Source organism: Protopterus annectens, chromosome 1.part1, assembly GCF_019279795.1.
Source record: "Protopterus annectens isolate FY-2018-M chromosome 1.part1, PAN1.0, whole genome shotgun sequence".
NCBI lineage: Eukaryota > Metazoa > Chordata > Ceratodontiformes > Protopteridae > Protopterus > Protopterus annectens.
In genome coordinates this window covers 1,720,959,471-1,720,978,326 of record NC_056726.1, presented here as the reverse complement: position 1 = coordinate 1,720,978,326, position 18,856 = coordinate 1,720,959,471, and the positions used below count along the sequence as shown (strand labels likewise).

The 18,856-nt window shown below is 39.3% G+C and overlaps 1 protein-coding gene across 2 annotated transcripts in view; it reads left to right on the top strand.

The window, feature by feature from the left end:
• The window catches only part of ZDHHC18 (zinc finger DHHC-type palmitoyltransferase 18), a 1,033,940-nt gene extending 1,024,571 nt beyond the window's left edge, over positions 1–9,369 (top strand). The window contains exon 9 of one of the 2 annotated variants that reach the window (XM_044084102.1): positions 8,125–9,369. In XM_044084102.1, the coding sequence (XP_043940037.1) occupies positions 8,125–8,256 (132 nt within the window). In that variant the 3' untranslated portion in view covers positions 8,257–9,369. The remainder of the gene's footprint in view (positions 1–8,124) is intronic. The other variant, XR_006366315.1, reaches the window with a different exon arrangement.
• The last annotated feature ends 9,487 nt before the right edge of the window (positions 9,370–18,856 follow it).

The window sequence follows — 18,856 nt, the reverse complement described above, 5'->3', positions numbered from 1 at the left end:
ACCATGTGGAGTCTGTGCTGCTGCCCACAGCTCCATTCATTGGTGAGTTTGAGATAAACCCCACGGAGACACATAGAGAACATGCAAACTCCAAACAGGCATTAGTCGGAGGTCAGGATTGAACCTTGTACCTTGTGCATTGGAGGCGAAGACCTTAACCACTAAGCCATCTGGTCTTAAGGGTATAACTATTCCTGGCTCCGGAAAGTCTACTCTTCACTTTTTCCCTTGGAACTAGACAAATTTTCAACTTAAGCACTCAAACCATTCACTTTTCAGCCCAGCACTTGCTCAAAACTTATAGCAAGCACTAATAAAACGTAGCACTAGACCCCCCCTATACTGTAAAGAAGGACAAGGCTCTCTATTCGACCTTACCAGCCAATCAGTAAAACATCTCACTGTACCTATCCAGGCATGTCCAAAGGGCAGTTTCAGGTGTACTCTCTGGTCCAGCTAGTGAATCTGGGCATTTTGAGGCAATGTTATAACTGCCTCATGTACACAGATAATCTTCTCCTGTCCTATTACTACCAAACACTAATATATGCGAGAGATGCAATTATACAGCCAAACTGGAAGCTAAGCTCTCTCAACCCAAGACTGGACCAGACAGTCAAGAGGAGAAGGGAATTACTTGCATCACACCACCAGTCTCACATAGACCTATGAAACCAGCACCGGCAAAAAACACACATAAATACACAAAAACATACATGGATGCTCTAAATAAAAATCTGCAAAAGCAACAGAGACCTCTAAAGCAGACATCCAAGCAACCCCCCCAATACAAACCATGAAACACATACTTAACAAAACCAGTGTGCCATGCAATCACAGCCCTTAAGGCAAAATAACATACCCAACACACTAGTAATAGATGACTCTATAGTCAGGCACACTGACGTCCCACTCACTAGGCTGAACAAGGAGACGGTTACTGTTAGCTGCCTGTCAGGTGCCAGGATCCGCCACATAACACAAGCACTCAGGTCACTCCAGAACAAGTAGAAATATGACTCTGTCATTGTCCATGTTGGTGTGAATGACCTGAGCCATACCTCCCTGGATTGCATGAAAAGAGACATGGAAGAGCTCTCTGATCATGTAGCCCAGGCCGGTATGACCCTGACCCTGAGTAGCATCCTGCCCTCACCAAGAATGATACCATAGTATAAAGAAAAAATTATCAATTTCAACAATTGGCTAAGCTTCTGGTGTCATTCAAAGGGAATCCAGTGTCTGTCAGCCTGGGATGACATGCTTGACAAGCCATGCTACTTCGCTAGAGATGGCTTGCACATGTCACCCTTAGGCTTTTGAATATTGGCCAAGGCTCTTGCCACCCCCATAGTGCCTTTTTTAGGCAAGGCTCAAAAGACAAACCCACCGCTGTAAATAGCACAAGTAACAAAAAATTGAGGGTAATGCTACTCAGTGGCAGAAGTCTAAACCTCAAAATGCATGCACTCGAGGCACTCCTCCGTATGGAGAAAATCGGTATATGTGCAGTAACAGAAACCTGGTTTAAGGCAACAGAGAGCACCCAAGCCCTACCAGGCTACAACTCATACCATACATTTTGGCCACAAAACCTGGACCGAAATACAGAAGGCAGGGTCGTATCCATATACATCAAATATACCCACACCTCCAGGTTAGTAGCACAGTACGATGCTTCAGAGATCATCCACATGCAACTAACAATGGGCAGAACTGCAATTCAAATTGTAGCTTGCTACAGATCACCCACCATGCCCAAGGACCCCCATTCCGCATTTCTGGAAACACTGGGAAACATAAAGGTCCTACCAAACACCCTGATATTTTGTGATTTCAATTACCCAAACATTAACTGGGAGAACTACTCAAGTACTAACTCCCTTGCCCAAAATTTCCTAGAATTTGTAAACTCAAATGCCCAGGATCAACTGGTCAACACCCCCACCAGAGGTGACAACATATTGGACCTGGTCATCACCAACATGGGTGACCAGTGTTCCACACCGGAGGTCAACCCTTCGCTGGTTAGATCTGACCATAAACTAATCACTCTGGATATCCACATTCCGCCCCCACACCCGGTCAAAGAAATCACAGTGAAAAACCTTTCAAAAGCAAACTTCACGTTACTTAAAACCAAGTTGGAAAGTTTCAAATCCCCAATGCTAAAGGATAACGCTGCCCAAGCTGCAAAACCCTTTACTAATGAACTCTACGGGCACCTACAAGAATGCATGGATTGTGCTATCCCAACCAAAACCAAGACTCACTCCTCCAAGAAAAGGAAACCAGTCTGGTGAAATAAACAAGCTATACAATAGAAGGAGGAAACTAGTACAGAAAAGATTAAAACCCCAAGAGGGGAAGATATCCCTGATCAGTATCAGCAAGAAACTACGATCCCTCATAAAATCATCCAAGGCTAGCTTCGAATGAAAAATTGCCAAGGACTCCAAAGATAACCACAAGGCATTCTTTAGCTATGTCAGGAATCTAAGTGGCAATTCCCAGATCTGCACGGAGTTCGAGCAGAATGGCACAAAATACACTGAACCGACTGATATCGACAACATCCTGGCAGACAGGTTCAGTGCAAACTTCACCCTCCTCTCACCCCCAAAAGGGCCTATAACCATACCAGAAGAATGTAGTGCTCCTGAAATCACAGACACTCAGGTTAAAACAGCCCTCTCCAAAGCCAAAAACACAGCATCAATGGAACCAGATGGTGTCCCAGGCTGTGTCCTACATGAGCTCAAAGATGAACTAACCCCTCACCTATACACACTGCTCAAACTCAGCCTCTCCACAGGCTACGTGTCCATAGAGTGGTGCACAGCAATGGTTATTCCGCTCCACAAAGGTGGAGCCACAACAGACCCTGGGAACTATTACCCTATAAGCCTGACTAGCTTTGTCTGCAAGGCTATGGAGTGCATCATCATGGATCTCATTAACAGAGACATTGGGAACCTCCAAACACTGGACCCAGTTCGGCTTTGTTAAGGGCAGATCATGCCTCCTAAACCTGGTGGACTTCTTTGAGACAGTTACCAAGGCTATAGACGAGGGAAAGGTGGTCCACACAGCCTACCTAGACCTCGCAAAGGCCTTCAACACCAATCCCCATTCTGGTATTATAGACAAGCTCAGATACGTATATCAAAAGCAGCAGTCAAAAAGTATACACAAAAACTGGAGAAAAACCACTTTATATAAGATAACAAAACACAGCAAAGCTTTCAGGCATAAAACCCTTCTTCAGTGCGTTTAGCCTGAACATAAACCCCTACATCATGAGATGGGTTGCCAACTGGCTCACGGACAGAACCCACATGGTAAGAGTTGTGGGAGCTAGGTCTGACTCTAAACCAGTTACAAGTGGCATTCCCCAGGTTCAGTCCTAGGACCCCCCCCCCCCCCCCGTTCAGCATATACTTCTCAGAGGTAGAGGCAAGCACAGGAGGACTATGGCTGACCAAGTTCGCTGATGACTGCAAACTAGGGGTTATAACTGACTCTCCGGCTGACAGGGACATCCTCCAGAAGGATCTCACTGAGACAGATACCTGGTGTCAAAACCATGGCCTCAAGCTAAATGCCAAAAAGTGCATAGTCATCCCCTTTGGATAAAACAAAGTACCCACAAATTACCACATAGGTGGTAGCCCCCTAAATATGGAAGAAGAAATAAGGGATCTGGGGACCCAAGTAGATAGTAATCTCTCCTTTGATAATCACATTGCCAAAGTGGTTAGAAAATCCTTCTATGTGGCCCACCTAATCACAAAAGGGTTTGCATCCAGATCAAAAGAGGTCATTGTGCCCCTCTACGCCTCACTCATCAGACCCATCGTAGAGTGCAATGCCCCATTTGCGATGTACCTTACAAAACACCTGCAACTGCTGGAAAGACCACAGAAGTACCTCATCAAGAGGATCACTGACCTCAAACAGATGCCCTATGCAGCTCGACTGAAGAAACTTCAGCTGTACTCGGTTGCATACCGCCTACTCAGAGGTGATCTCTGCCATGTCCAACCCAGAATTGATGGACATGCTCCACCTAAAGAAAACCATATCCCCTTGCGCCACATGCTCTAGGGATCTAAACCTCACCACAACAATAAATAGGACGTGCTGGAGGGATAGATTCCTGTCCCAGAGACTTCCCATGCTCTGGAACAAGATTCCAGTCTACATTAGGCAGAGCTCCTCATTAACACTCTTCAAGAGAAACCTTGACGAGTGGATGGGAAACAGGAAGTTTATCCTGGGGATCACTTCAGTGGTTCTGCTGGACAGAGGCACAGGAAACTAATCTAAGGGGGCGGCGAAAGCCAACACATTCCAGCTAGGGTTATAAATGCCTTTGGGCAGATAGCCTAGTACTTACCTATGAACCTATGGACAAGTTGCTAGTGGAGGATAGATAGAATGGTTAGAATTGTTGTAATTAAAAAGAAAAAGTAGTAGAGCAAAGTGGAAGGAGAATGCTTAGAATTCCAGTGGTAAAGCATTGAAACAGTCAGGAAGGGTATTAGTGGAACACAGTAATTTGGTAGCTCAATTAGTACCGGTAGTTTATTCAGGTAGAATTTTATCTTTAGTGGTTGAGAGGCTGGTTACTAATTGGCTAAATGAGATGGAGTGTGGTTTGAAGCTGTAAAGGAAATTATCTGATTAGTTTATCTGATTGGCTGTGAGTCCAACACAAGAACAAGTCCTGAAAGCACTCTCTAACACAAAATATATTGCATCAGTGGGTACTGACAAAATCGCTGGCTGCAAACTGAATAGCATGAAGCACGATTTAGCCAGACCCTAACAACACTTTTCAATGTTAGCCTTAGTACAAGATTTGGACCATGTGAGTGGAGAACAGAACAGTTATTCCCCTGCATAAGAAAAGATCCTCCATGGACCCATGAAATTATAGGCCCACAAGTCTGAATAACCTGATATGCAAAGTCATGGAAAGAATTATCATGAAATTAATCAATAAGGACACAGTGAAGCTCCAAATACTGGACCATCTTAGTTTGGATTCCTCAAAGGTAGGTCATGCTTACTCAACTTGGTGAAATTTTTTTGAAAAGGTCCCCAAAGCTAAGGATGAAAGTAAAAAAATACATACCACCTACCTAAACCTGGCTAAGACTTTTGACAAAATTCCCCACTCTGGTATGGTAGAAAAACTTAATAAACTAGGAATAAAGCCATAGGTTACCTGCTGGATTGGCTCCAAGAGAGAATGCAGGAGATCAAAATAAGTGAAACTACCTCTACTAAAAGATCACTCACCAGTGGAGTACCTCAGGGCTCAGAGCTGAGACCCATCCTTTTTGACATCGCCTGCTTGGAAGAAGACTTGGCCATCCTGCAGGAATCCTTATGCCAAACAAATAACTGGTGCTAGAATCGCAGACTAAAGCTAAATGCCAAAAAATGCATTTTTATATCCTTTTGGAAATTGATTGCTCTGGGGTGACACCACATTGATAATACTAACCAAAAAGCAGACAGTTGTTCAGGATCTGGGAACTTATATGGACAGTGTTCAAGTTTCAACCAACTTTTCCACTGTTGTGAGGAAATCCTTCTATATCACATAGCTCATTAACAAAGAGACAGTTTCTAGGTCCAGTGATGTCACTGTACCCCTTTACTCAGCCATCGTTAGGCCAATCATTAAGTATAACACACCATTTGGCATTTATCTGTATATACTCTTGATGGAGCAGGAATGGTTACAGACATAAATCTGCACCAGAGGATGTTGCATTTCAGAAAGAGCAATTATGTATGTTTTGTGTATTTTATTCGACATATCACTCATGGTAAACGTATCCTTTAGGGAAATGAAAGGGGTGAGAATTTGAGAACATTTCAGAATATGTGAAAATAGTACAAAACAGGATAATAGACAATTTGCCTTATATGGTTCATCTCAAAGCCGTGGCACTATCTTTTGCCTCTTACAGATTGCTACTTGTGCCTGGCACACAAGGCATCATCTGACCCAGTACTAATGACCTACTATATATATCAGAAAGTTAAATAGCATCAGAAACACCCATTCAGGGATCTAAACCTGCTCTGCAACATCATCAGAATGGTTTGCAGGGAAAGCTATATCCCGAATCTATGAATGGGTAATAGTAAATTTATCCCAGGGCCCACTTCCCATACTACTAATTGACAGAGGTAGCTCCTAAATTATTTAAAACACGACTGGGATCTTTTAAATGTTTATAGTATGATCCTAGTTACTACCACTGGAGATAATATAACTATAATCCATGAATGAGTATGGTTAATCGAAACATTGAATGAAACAAATGATTCCAAGCACGAAGAAAGAAGTTTGGCTGGGCTTTAGCCTTATACTAACATATAAACCTATGGCTAGAGAAAACCGTTCAGGTTTTCAAATGCCCTCTCAGTGTGCCATCCTTTCTAATGCAAGATTCCTGTCCTTCCAGAGGTCAGATGTAATTACTTTGCAGCTGTACAAACAATTGCTGTTGCTGGAACCAAAAACATTTTAAGAGTCTTAACATTCTGTCTGGGGGATGGAGGGAACTGTGCTGATCTTTTAGGGATTAGAGTTTTTTTTAATATGTGCTCTAAACAGCTGTAACAAAGAAAATTTTTCAAGACTTCTAACATTCTATTGGGGGGGGGTGCATGCTGTTCTTTCTAGGGCAAGTTTTCAGTCCATCCAAGGTTTGTATCTGTTATTTCTACCTTTGTGTTCTTAGAAGATAAATAACATAGGAACATTATCTCCTCCTTCAAGTGGATTCAGTTACTTAATTCATACAGAGAAAATGTGGGCAAAAATGTCACCCTATGTATAGTTAAGATATACACAAGTCCTGAAAGCCTCAGTGGACAACCTGCTAGTTGTGTGTTAGCAAGTTTCCCAGATAACATTGTCACACTAGTGACTATGTCTCTGGGAGTGGAATCTATGTAGTTCATAAGTATTAATTTGTAAGTATTTTTAATTAAGGCACTTGCAAGGGAGGTATCCAAACTGGTACGGCAGAAGCATTTAAATAGCTGGAATATTTTTAGATAGGTAATATGTATTGTAAAATACTTGCAGTGCATGGAGCTCTTTGATTATGCTCCAAAATCAGAAAAAAAAGATAAATCTGTTATGCTCTTCTGTAGTATGAGACCCATCTGTAACAGTGATTTCACAGGTGTGTAATGAATGTTGCACACCCCATAAGCACCGTTGAAGTCAGGTATAAGGGAAGGGACAGCCCTTCACTCTCAGTGGTCCCCGAATATCTTTCCTCCTTTATTCATGTTAAGTTTACAGATGTCAGTCTGTAAGGAATTTATTTAAATTGGGTCAGTTTTTAAAAATTGTCTCTGATTTTTTCCTTATTTGCTGTCTATATGACAACACACATTAAGTGCTTTACTGGCTTTAGGAGTAGATAAAACTCCATGCACTACAAAGACTTATGATCATGTCCCACAGATCATAACCTCTTATTATGTGTTTTTAACATGGATGCCAAGATTGAATTTCTTGGCTTCCACGTTTCAAACACACAATAACGTGGTTACGGAGACCCGATCAAACTCTCTATGTAGTCTAACATTCTTTTGTGCACAGCACTGAACAATAAACATGGACATGGACATGGATTTTCAGATTTTATAAGAAAAATACAGGCAAAACACAAATTCGACTTGTATGAGTCTTGAAAAATCCTGAGAATTTTAGGAATTTGATATTTTATGCCAGAACACTCATTCACTGTAATGTGTATTTCTTCTTATATTTATTGATTATAGTATTGCCATTTTGCGTATTAAATGTTGGTTACTTAGAATTTATTAATTTCTCATATATACTAATGCATTAAAAACTATAACTGAATCACAGTAATGATGACCAGAAAGTACCTTCAAAAATTGTCAGTATAATCCCTGCGTTTTATCTGATGAAAATGTAAGTTGATTTTTAAACCATAAATTAATGTCCCTGCAGAAACATTAATAAATGTTGTTATTGCTGGCTCACACTTGTATTAATTTTCTCTTATATTTTGCTTCTTCTCTTTCTCTGTTCTTCATATATCCTTCCATGTCTAGTGTTTTCAGGGCAGTAAATGGCTTGTGAAGACAACATTGCGTCCACCCTTTTCAAGTCATGTGAACTGCAATCCAAGCACTGAAACAGTGCATGTGAACCAGTCTTCTTTAAATTCACATTCTCATCAATGACTCTTCCACCTTTCTACCAGAACAGTTGGAACAGAAATGCATATCAGCCATCAAGGACTACTCTGTTTGAAGCACCTTCTGCCTTTTCTGTGGATCTAAGCCATAAAAGGACAATTAATAATCTGGATCAAAGAGGGTTTGAAAGGCTCGAAGGAATGTATGCCTCTCTTTTCACTTGAAACTGACTCCTGAAACAGGAACCAATGAGGCAGCAACTGGAAATTTGCAGATTGTGTTTCTTATTCACCTTTTCCTTTCAGACATTGTACTTGAAGCAATCTGTCAGAATGTTTGACATCTTTCAACTGGAACTGTAAGGCAGAGGGAATGCATCTGAACACTTGAATATACACAAGCTTTGATTTTCCTTGCAGTGAACTATCATGGAAATTAAATGTTATGTGCCTCTTAAGATACAAATAATAAAACTCCAAACTTGAAAATATTAACTTGAAATAAATGAGGATGAAGTCATAATTAACATTCTCTTAACTGCATATACCACTTCTAACTTGAGTTGACTACAGTCTTTGTGCATTTCACTTTGGGGAACAGTGATATCAGTGGGTACGACTGTGTGGGAGTTTGAATTGTTGTCACCAAAATCTTTCCTGAAATATTTGTCTCCCATGGTTATCTGATTCAAAGTATGAAAGACTTTACACTTCATAAGTTAGGTCATAAGTTTTTTTTCCTACTATGTAATTAAATCTTTCACTGTATGTCCCAAAGGCTGTGTTTAAAGATCAGCTAAGCATTTCGACAAGGGCAGAAATGTTTCATGTATTATTTATTATTGCAGATGCATTCTTTTCATTTTCAGCGTGCATTGTTTGTTGCATATCTTGGAACCTAGCTCTGTTTAGTTATTCATTTCGGACTTCATAGTGTTTCTATGTACTCTTCTTTCTTTATAATTCTGTGATAACTAAAATAACCTAACTATGATGCAACAAATGGTATTCATGCAGGTAGCAACAGGCCGTATTTTTGCAACTAGCAAGAAAGGATGACTATATTTTAGAGCACAAATACAGTTTTACCTTTACTCTGTCAACAAAAAATTGAAGAGACTAAAACCAGAAAATAATAAAACTAACTGTTTAACTCTAAGTTTTTATTGTTTTGGATTTGTATTAACATAAAATGTCAGAACAGAATTCTTTATATATGAAGATTTTGGTCAGAATTTCTACTTAAACTTTGTTTGTGTCTTTCGGCTTTTCCCGGTTATGGGTCGCCACAGCAGAACTCCGGTACACTAATGATTAGCAGTAGAGTTTTACATACTGGCTTGCCAGGCCTAACGCACAACCTTACCTCAAATGTCTTAAAAATCAGCATTTTTGTAGACTGGTAGATGGTAGAGTGTTAATACATGTCAGTGCCATACATAGGTTCAAGAATTAATTTGGAATGTTCAGATTGTGGTAGCCTGCACTGGTAAATGCCCAGAGGGGCAGAACAAGCTGTTTTAGAAGAAAGTGTCTGGGTTCTATCATTGCAGCTGCCCACTATATCAAGTTTATCAGTTTGTTGTAAGGATGGTGGTTGATGTACTAACTGTATTGCAAGGCAAACTATGGATTCTCCTGACCAAATGGGATGCAAAACCATTAAAAAGTCATATTGCTGCTACTATACTATTTGAGGACTAATAATATGCCTTTATCAGTGTGAGTCAGACTTAGAATGGAAACAGCGCTATGTAATATATAACCAGGATCCAGAAATTAGCAGATAGGCATTGATGATTTACAGATGTATAAAAATGTACTCATTTAAAACATTAACTTTAGATCTGCCCAGAACAGTGATTTATGGCCAAGGTATTTTGAATAAACAAATCTGCACCAAAGGATATTACATTTCAGAGAGAATGATTTGTATTCGTACATATCACTCATTGTCCGCAGAGCAATTTTGTGTTCAGCACTGACTGCCCCTGGCCACGAGGGACATAGGTGCTACACCTGGGGTGAATTTATGGTCACCCATCCAGTTGTCAAGGTTGTGCTTGAATAGGGTCATTGAGTAGCTCTGCTGCACATGGAGTGGGAGCTTAGCTTATTCCAGAGGAGCAGCAACCCGTGGGAAATATATCTGTCTCTCCAGCATTGTTCTATTAATGTCACATTCTAGCTTTAGATCCCTGGAGTGAGTTATTCTTGTCCCATTTGATTTGTGGATATACAACATTTCCATTAGGGCAGGGTCCGAGACTGCGCTGCAGGTCAGCCACAGGTTGTCTCTCAGCAGCCTGTATGATACAGAGTATAGTGACAGGAGTTTAATGAAACTTTAATCTCTGTCATTATAGAGTAACTGCAATCCTCAGTGATTTACCATTAAATCTAAACTTTAAGAGGGACATGGCAAACATATGAGGCAAAAATCAAGGACATTCTGCAAAGTCAGAGGCAGTTCAGAGGTATGAGTAAAAACATTTAAAAATGTTCTTATTTCTTCTCAAATAACAGAGATATAAACTTTTTCTTACTTCTTACACTAATACTGATGTAGCATTGGGCTTATTCAGTAATTACAGTACATAATAAACACTACTTCTAGCCACTTGAAATGTACTGTCCCAGTAAGGTTTTTTTCAAAGCCAATGAAGAAAGATATCACACAGAGAGTATAGCTGGCAGTTTATCCTTACCTCACTAGGAACTAGATTCTAAAATAATACAAACAGGGTTGTAAAATTCCTAAACCTTATTTTTGTGGACATGTCTGTCTACCTCTCTATATCTAAACTTTCATCAGATGGTCATGTCTAGTGTCCTTTTGAGCAGGCCGTGGAATGTATGTCTTAAGGTTTTTTCCCCCTCAGGAGTTATAGACATTTTTAGTAAAGGCTTTCTAGCCAGTACAATAAAATAGTGGCATTTGCCTAAATCTCTTAAACACAGATTGCAGCATTTAACATGCTATTTCCTTCTGTACATTTTATCTGAATATAGGAAATCGAAGTTTTTAACTCTGGGAGTTCTACAAGTTGATTATTAAAGCAATAACTGACAACATGGTGTGGTATATTGAAGATTTACCCATGGTTGGTGTGGTTTAATCATGAGGGCGAAGCCTGAGTGATTAAATAAGCCAACCATGGGTAAATTTTAATATACCAAAACCACGGTTATTGCTATTATACAATGACATTGTTTAAGAAAAAAATACTTACTTTTCTTAAATAATGTCCTTGTATAATGGCGCATTACTGTTCTTCCGCTGGTTGTGGTACACTGCTCCCTTGTTTTGATGTACCAAGCAGGCATATGGGACTTGTGTCCCATGCACACCCAGTACATCATTGCTTTGAAATGGAAGCAACGGATAAAAGAAAGTCTCCGTTGCTCCGTTTTTTCTTTTCTTTTTTTTTTTAATTTGTTTAAAAAAATGTTTTGAGGACTTTATACCAACAGAAAAAAGTTTGGGCGACTGGACTTTTTCCATTGGTATATTGTGGAATTTACAACAGGCACGCTGGCCAATCAGCGTGCACGTTTTGGAATATTAATGGGGGGGGTAATTGTATAATACCTCATACCCTTCCTTTTCCTTCAAAAAAATACTCGACTGTTATATACTAGCAGTTCTCAGAATGTATGCAACTTCCTTTCTTTAATAGGATGTTATGAAACCCATCATACAAAACTGCATCAATTTGTATCACTAGCAACAGTTTCAGACATATGGATGAATGCAATCTCAATGCACCATCTCTGGCAATCTCACTAAGGCTTTTCTTCTAGTGAACCATAGAATTCCAATTGGCCAGATGAACAACATTGCAAACTTTATTCCAGACTTGGTCTACAAGCTAAAATATTGTTTGCAAGACATTCCACCTTCAGTTACTAGAATAATTTTCTTGCTCACCATCTTCCTCCTTGGAGACAGCACCATGAAAATAGTAATTCTGTCTACTGTCGATAAAACAATTTAACATTATGGGAGGCCCTAATCACCTTAAACATTCAATAACAAGACTAGTGTTGTCCAGCAACTGTGATTTGACTGTTACACAAACTGTCAGATTAAAGAGGGGCACAACCTCTCTTTGCAATAAGTCCACTGACTTTGGTTTATAGGTTCATAGGTTGTTGTTACAAGGCTGTTTGTAGCTCAACCACTCCATGTTCAACTACTTGCTACCCTTTCCTTTAGTGTTTCTGGGGGATTACTAGGGATGTATTTGTAGTTACCCATCCATTTGTCTAAGATGCATCTGAAGTGGGTGAGCGAACTACTTTGTTTAATATGATGGGGGAGTTGAACTGAAATAGCTTATCAGAATACTTGTATCTTTTGCTGAAGTCAGTAAGGCATATTGCAGGCACTTGAAAAACATTCAAACACACACGTTTTTGATAGTGCATACTGGAATCTTTTTTGTGAGTCAAACATGACTGACACCCAAACTCACCCACCAAACTACTGATTTTTGTATGAGCAAAATAGCCATATGGAGCTCTACCCTGAATTCTATGATCAACATTAACATGCTCCATGATGATGACCACAAAATAGGAACATTTCTATTAATTTAATGACCTCCTAAAACAAACTTAGCATTACCAAGGGCATCCTCCTCTGTTGGACTGTTCTGCTCATATCTAAAGAGAGATTTTTATCATTTAATCTGTATTATTTAATCATATACTGAGTGCCATATTTTCTTTTTCATATTTACATTGTAGATTGTCCATATTCCACTTACATAACCTTTAAACACCCAGCTTACAGTAGATAAGTAAACATTGTTTGATCAGTTTCATGCACAACTTGTATCTGTGTATAGTCAGTCACTGGATATTTTGTTGGAAGTGACATTCATCAATTCTCCCTTTGAGGAAAATTAGATCAGCAAATTAGCCTTACTGACATAATATACGTGTGTGAATGAAAGGGAGGATAGAGGAATAGTGAGGATGCAGGGAGTAGAGTTGGTGAAGGTGGATGAGATTAAATACTTGGGATCAACAGTTCAGAGTAATGGAGAGTGTGGAAGAGAGGTGAAGAATAGAGTACAGGCAGGGTGGAATGGGTGGAGAAGAGTGTCAGGAGTGATTTGTGACAGACGAGTACCAGTATGAGTGAAAGGGAAGGTCTACAAAAGGGTAGTGAGACCATCAAATGTCAAGTACTCTCTCTCTCTCTGTGAAACCGGTGCTTTGTGTTTCTGCTCCAAGCAGCTGACACACACACACACACACACACACACACACACCTGGGAAAGGCTGGCACAGATTTACTAGCTATGCCTCTTTCTACCCAGACTATAAGGTAGTTACTGCCACCAGACACTGCAAAGCCAGCTGCACGTAGGCTCTTACAATGGTACCAAATTATACTGAGTGAAATTAATATTAGTACAAATGGCAGTGGTTTGACCAATGCAATAAGGCTTTCAGGGATGGTCACAGAGTCACCAAATAGATATGAGTACTCTCAAAGTTTAAAATATTCTCTAAAGGACCAGCCAAAAATGAAAAGTCTAAATATATCCAACAATAAACAATAAAATTACATGAAAATACTAAATATCTATTTACAATAAACAAAGGAGTTTCAATCACAGGAAATATTAAAATAACACAGATGAATAGATTCACACATATACAGAAAAAACAGTACTTAACTAATCTCACTATATTTTCCTGACTGAGCTAAAGAATTAATATTCCCGAGTTCACTTACTAGAACAAGGCAAGATGAAGTAGGTGAAGGGTCCTTCCTTGTCAGGTTACAAAAACAGACTGCAATGAGACTTCAGTATCATCTAGTATTAATTTTATTTATTTATTTGACATTTGTTAACTGGGTTAGTCTGACTGGGCAAGAAGTCCTTTTTCAGCAGAGGCCCAAGGAGAAAAGCTCCAGACATATAAGACATATACAGATACATATCAGATTAATAAGGATGAAAAGAAACTTGTATGGTATACAATTAGCAAATAAAACATAAACATTAAAGTGTTGCATTACAGTAAACAGTAAGTATACAGTTAACAGTTGGCACATACCTACAGCTTAAAATATGTGAAGTACATTAGCTATAAAGATATGACAGAGAGGACAGGTTAAGTTTTAGCAGAAAGTCTGCAAGAGGAAGATAAATATTAGTGTGATAATCTCTGAAATAATTATATTAACAGAGCTATAGGAGTAAGAAGAAAAGGAGGTATGGGTCAAGTAGGACTACTGCAGGGGCAAGTCCATGATTTAAAAATTTTTTTGAAACTGCAACTGTTAGTGACAGCTGTCAGGTCAGGGGGGAAGTTTATTCCAGCTGTTGGCAACAGAATGACTATGCAGTAGTTTACCAACTTGCTTCCTGGGCTTATAGACTTCCAGGAGATGTTGGTTTGTACTGCGGAGACAACATTTGGGGGTAGAGGCAGAGATTAGCATACAGACAGCAGGGCAGAGGGAGGGATTATCTAGTATAGAGCAGAGGGAGGGATTATCTAGTATAGAGTGTGTGAGGTGGAGCTGAGGAAGTAAGAGTTGGTTTTGCACTTCTAGCCATAGAATATGTGTTAGGGCAATGCAGTGGTGGGAGCAGTAAGGAAGATTTGCAATGAATCTGGCAATTTTATTGTAGATGGATTCAAGTCTGGATAAGAGGTTGGATTGTAGATTTGTGAGTATAGGTGCAGCATAAAAGAGAATAGGTAGTAGCAAAGCTTGTGCCAGAGAACATTTGGTGTCATTAGTCAGCTATTTTCTATTCCTATATAATAGGACTAGTTTTTGGTGTGTTTTTTGAAGGCTTGTAGTATATGGATGTCGACCTTTAATTGGTCATCGATAATACACCAAGAAGGTTGGTGTGAGTTTCTACTGTGATAGTAGTATTGTTGAGAGATGTAACAGAGAAGGTGTTTTTAATATGTTGTAGAGATTTAGGGCGGAAGAGGGGTAGTTTTGTTTTTTTTAGGATTAAGTAGGAGTTCATTGCTGGCTAGCCATTTTTCCACAGACAGAAGTGAGTCTTGGGTGAGAGCCAGAAGGTGGAAGAGGTTACTGGTGCAAGATATTATAGTGGAATTGTCTGCATACTGGATAAGAGAAAAGTGAGGACAAGCAATGTGAAGATCATTTGTAAAGATGTTAAAAAGAAGAGGCCCTAGAATGGAGCCTTGGGGTACGGCAGTTTGAACAGGGAGGAAGGGGGAGGCTGAAAGCCATTTGACAGACTGGAGTCTATCAGAAAGGTAGCTAGTGAACCAGAGTATAGGGAACTGTGAGAAATTAAGGTTTTTAAGTTTATATAGAAGCAGCTTATGGGAGGCAGTGTCAAAAGCATTGGGAAAATCGAGGAAGAGGCTTGATACCAGTTTGTTTTCATCACATACTTTGGCAATGGTCTGTATGAAAGTTATGAGAGCTGTAGCAGTGCTATGATAAAAGCCATGTTGTGTGGGGGTTAGGAGGTTTTCCTGTATAAGGTGTTCAAGGATTTGTTTATGTATACATGTTCCATTATTTTGGAGAGGGGAGAAAGGATAGCAATGGGGAGGTAGTTGGAGGGGTCTGTAGAGTTTCCACCTTTATGAAGGGGAATAACATAAAATGTCTTCCAAATTTTGGGCACAGTGTTCTCAAGAATGGATTGATTGATGGGTATGGAGACAGGGTAAGCTATGGTGTTTGCAGCGATTTTGAGAAATTGTGGGGTTAAGCTGTCAGCAGAAGGAGAGCATGGTTTACATTTAGAGAGAAGTGATTTGATATATGCAGAGGGTGAGGGTTTCAGACAGAAGGTAGAGGCAGAGGAGGAGGAGGGAATGGGAGCTACAGAGGGAAGATTGTTATTGTTATTGTTAGTGAGATTTTTGATAGAGTCGATAAAGAGTTTAGAAGAGTAGCAATATCGAAGTCAGCACTGTTTGGACAGGGACTAGGTGTATTAGGTTTACCTGAAAATAGTAGTTTATTGATATTGTTCCAAAACTGTCTGGGATTAGAGTGAGGGTTGTTTAGTGGTTTATGACAGTATTGTTTTTTATCAATGTCTGTGTGTTTTTGGTAAGGTTCCTGAGTTGTCTATAACTCTGAAGATGGGTTGGCAGATTAGTTTTTTTCCAGATTTTCCAGGCCCTGTCTCTCTGTAACATAATGTTACAAGTAGATTGAGATAGCCAAGATGAAAAGTTAGATTTTACTCTAATTTTTCTGATAGAGGCCAGAGAATTTAAAGTATTAAGGAATTATTGTATCGTACAGTTCTGACTACAGTCAGAGATGCAATGTCTGTGTCCAAGAATGGTTTATTAGCTCCTGTAGAAAACATCATTTTTTTCCTAGATTACGAAATGATATGACATATATCTGGTCATCTGGCATCTGGTTCCCATACTACCCCCATTGCTAGAAACTGAACCAGAATTTAGCACATATGTGTTATACTCACAGATAGAGCTTTGCTGGGATGTGTTATAGCATCTGGAAGCTATAAAACCATAAAACACTTCCACTCTTTCTACAGGAACTAATAAACCATCATTGGACACAGACGTTATGTCTCTGGCTGCAGTCAGAACTCTAAGATACAATCATTATGGCCTAAATTAAGTAATTTAATTTCTTACTATTTTTCAAAGTTAGTTGGACTGTGATTACCTCTTCTCTTCCAGTATCCTATGTTAAAACATATACATTTAATCAGTTAGAATACAGCCAGGACCCACTGTTGGTACATTTTTAACACAAGCAGCTTTACAAATACATTTTTAACACAAGCATCTGTACAAGTCAGTTTGATATACAAATGACATATAATGCTTTTACAAAATTCCAGCTAGCTGTGCTTGCTGGCATATGTTATACATCCACTGCCCTATTTATCTTCTTTAGGTGTCTCACCCCACAGTGCTTCCACAGACAAACCAGCAGGTCTGACATGAAATTGGCACCTCTCGTCAGTCAGTATTTCTCTTGGGAAACCTACCCTGCTGAAAATCTCTAACAAGGCATTTGCCGCCTTCTCTGCTTTGATGGACGACAGAGCCACCACCTCAGGATATCTAGTAGCATAATCTACTACTACCAAGATATACTTCTTCACTGTGAAACTTGGGGTACTCAGAGGCCCCACAATATCCATGGCTGTCCTCTGAAACAGCTCCTCAATCACAGGCAAAGGCATCAAAGGAGCTTTGACCTTCTCTCCTGCCTTGTCTACTTTTTGGCACTGCTCACAGGTCCTGCAATACCCTGTTACAGCCCTTGCAATCCCAGGCCAATAAAAGTTCTGTATAATACGTCTCTTGGTATTCTTTATGCCCATATGACCTGCAAAAGGAATGACATAGGCTAGGCTAGAAGTGCCTGATGGTAGGCCTGATGGTAGGCTCAATATTGGTATTGTACCAATATACAGACTCCCATTTTCCTTGATAATCAGGTGCCTCCCTAGCTACCTTCCTCGACTCTCAACTCTATCTTTGTGACCCTTCCCAGCTACCTTTCCACAGGAAGTCTGGTATTCTCTGACAGAGGTGCCGCACTGTCAGCCTGGGTACTACCACTTATCTCTGCCCTTGCAGTCACTCTGTCCAAGGGAACATCAGTACCTACCAGCAGCTGTGGCTCACCTTCAGACTCACTGCTACAGGGTAGGTTCCTCCCTGAAAAAAAAAAAAAAAAAATATATATATATATATATATATATATATATATATATATATATATATATATATATATATATACATATATATATATATATATATATATATATATATATATATATGTTAAAAAAAAGAACAAACACAGGAATCTGTCTAGTTCAAACCTCACCAACATGAGTGTTGAGGAAAAAAAAACAGAAAAACTAGTAGTCTTAAAACTTTGGTGATGAGCTCAGTCACAATAATTTCCAAAAATCATGAAACCCAGGTAGTGTTCCAAAGCAACAAGCCTTTATTGGTCACAGACAAGTGATCCTCAGTAACAAAAAAATCAGAAATACTTTACAACGTTAAACATATCAGCTTTTATACACTTAGAAGTAGGTGTGGAAAATATAGGTTTTGTTTAATTTTAAACAGCCTATTCTAGGCAAACAACATAAAAGTACATTTAAGAACAGCAAATGCCCAGCCCCACACACTACTACTGATTAGATCAAACTAAATCCTAGTTAAGGAAAACACTACCTATTTCCAACTCACATTCCAAAATCAGGTATTAAGAAAAGCATAACATACATATAAAAAGACTGACTTTTAACTAAAACATCGCTTTCTGCTAACTAATGCAATAAAACCTTCATCAGGTCTGTGACAAGAACTAAAATCATATACATAGGTAGATAAGTAAAAACAGCTAACTAGATAGATACAAAAAAAAAATACACATAGTTATCTAACCATAAACATGATCTAATTAGGACACTATAAATGTAAATATGTATCTTTGTAATATCTAATACGCATCCATCTATATGTATTAATGTGCATAAAAACTAAGTTATTTACAGCTCAGAAAAAAATGTCAGTGTTTTGCAGTCGAGAGAGAAAAAAAAAACACCTGTCATGACAGCTTTCATGTTTACCCTCTTCTGACCACTGCTAGTACCTCTTTTCAG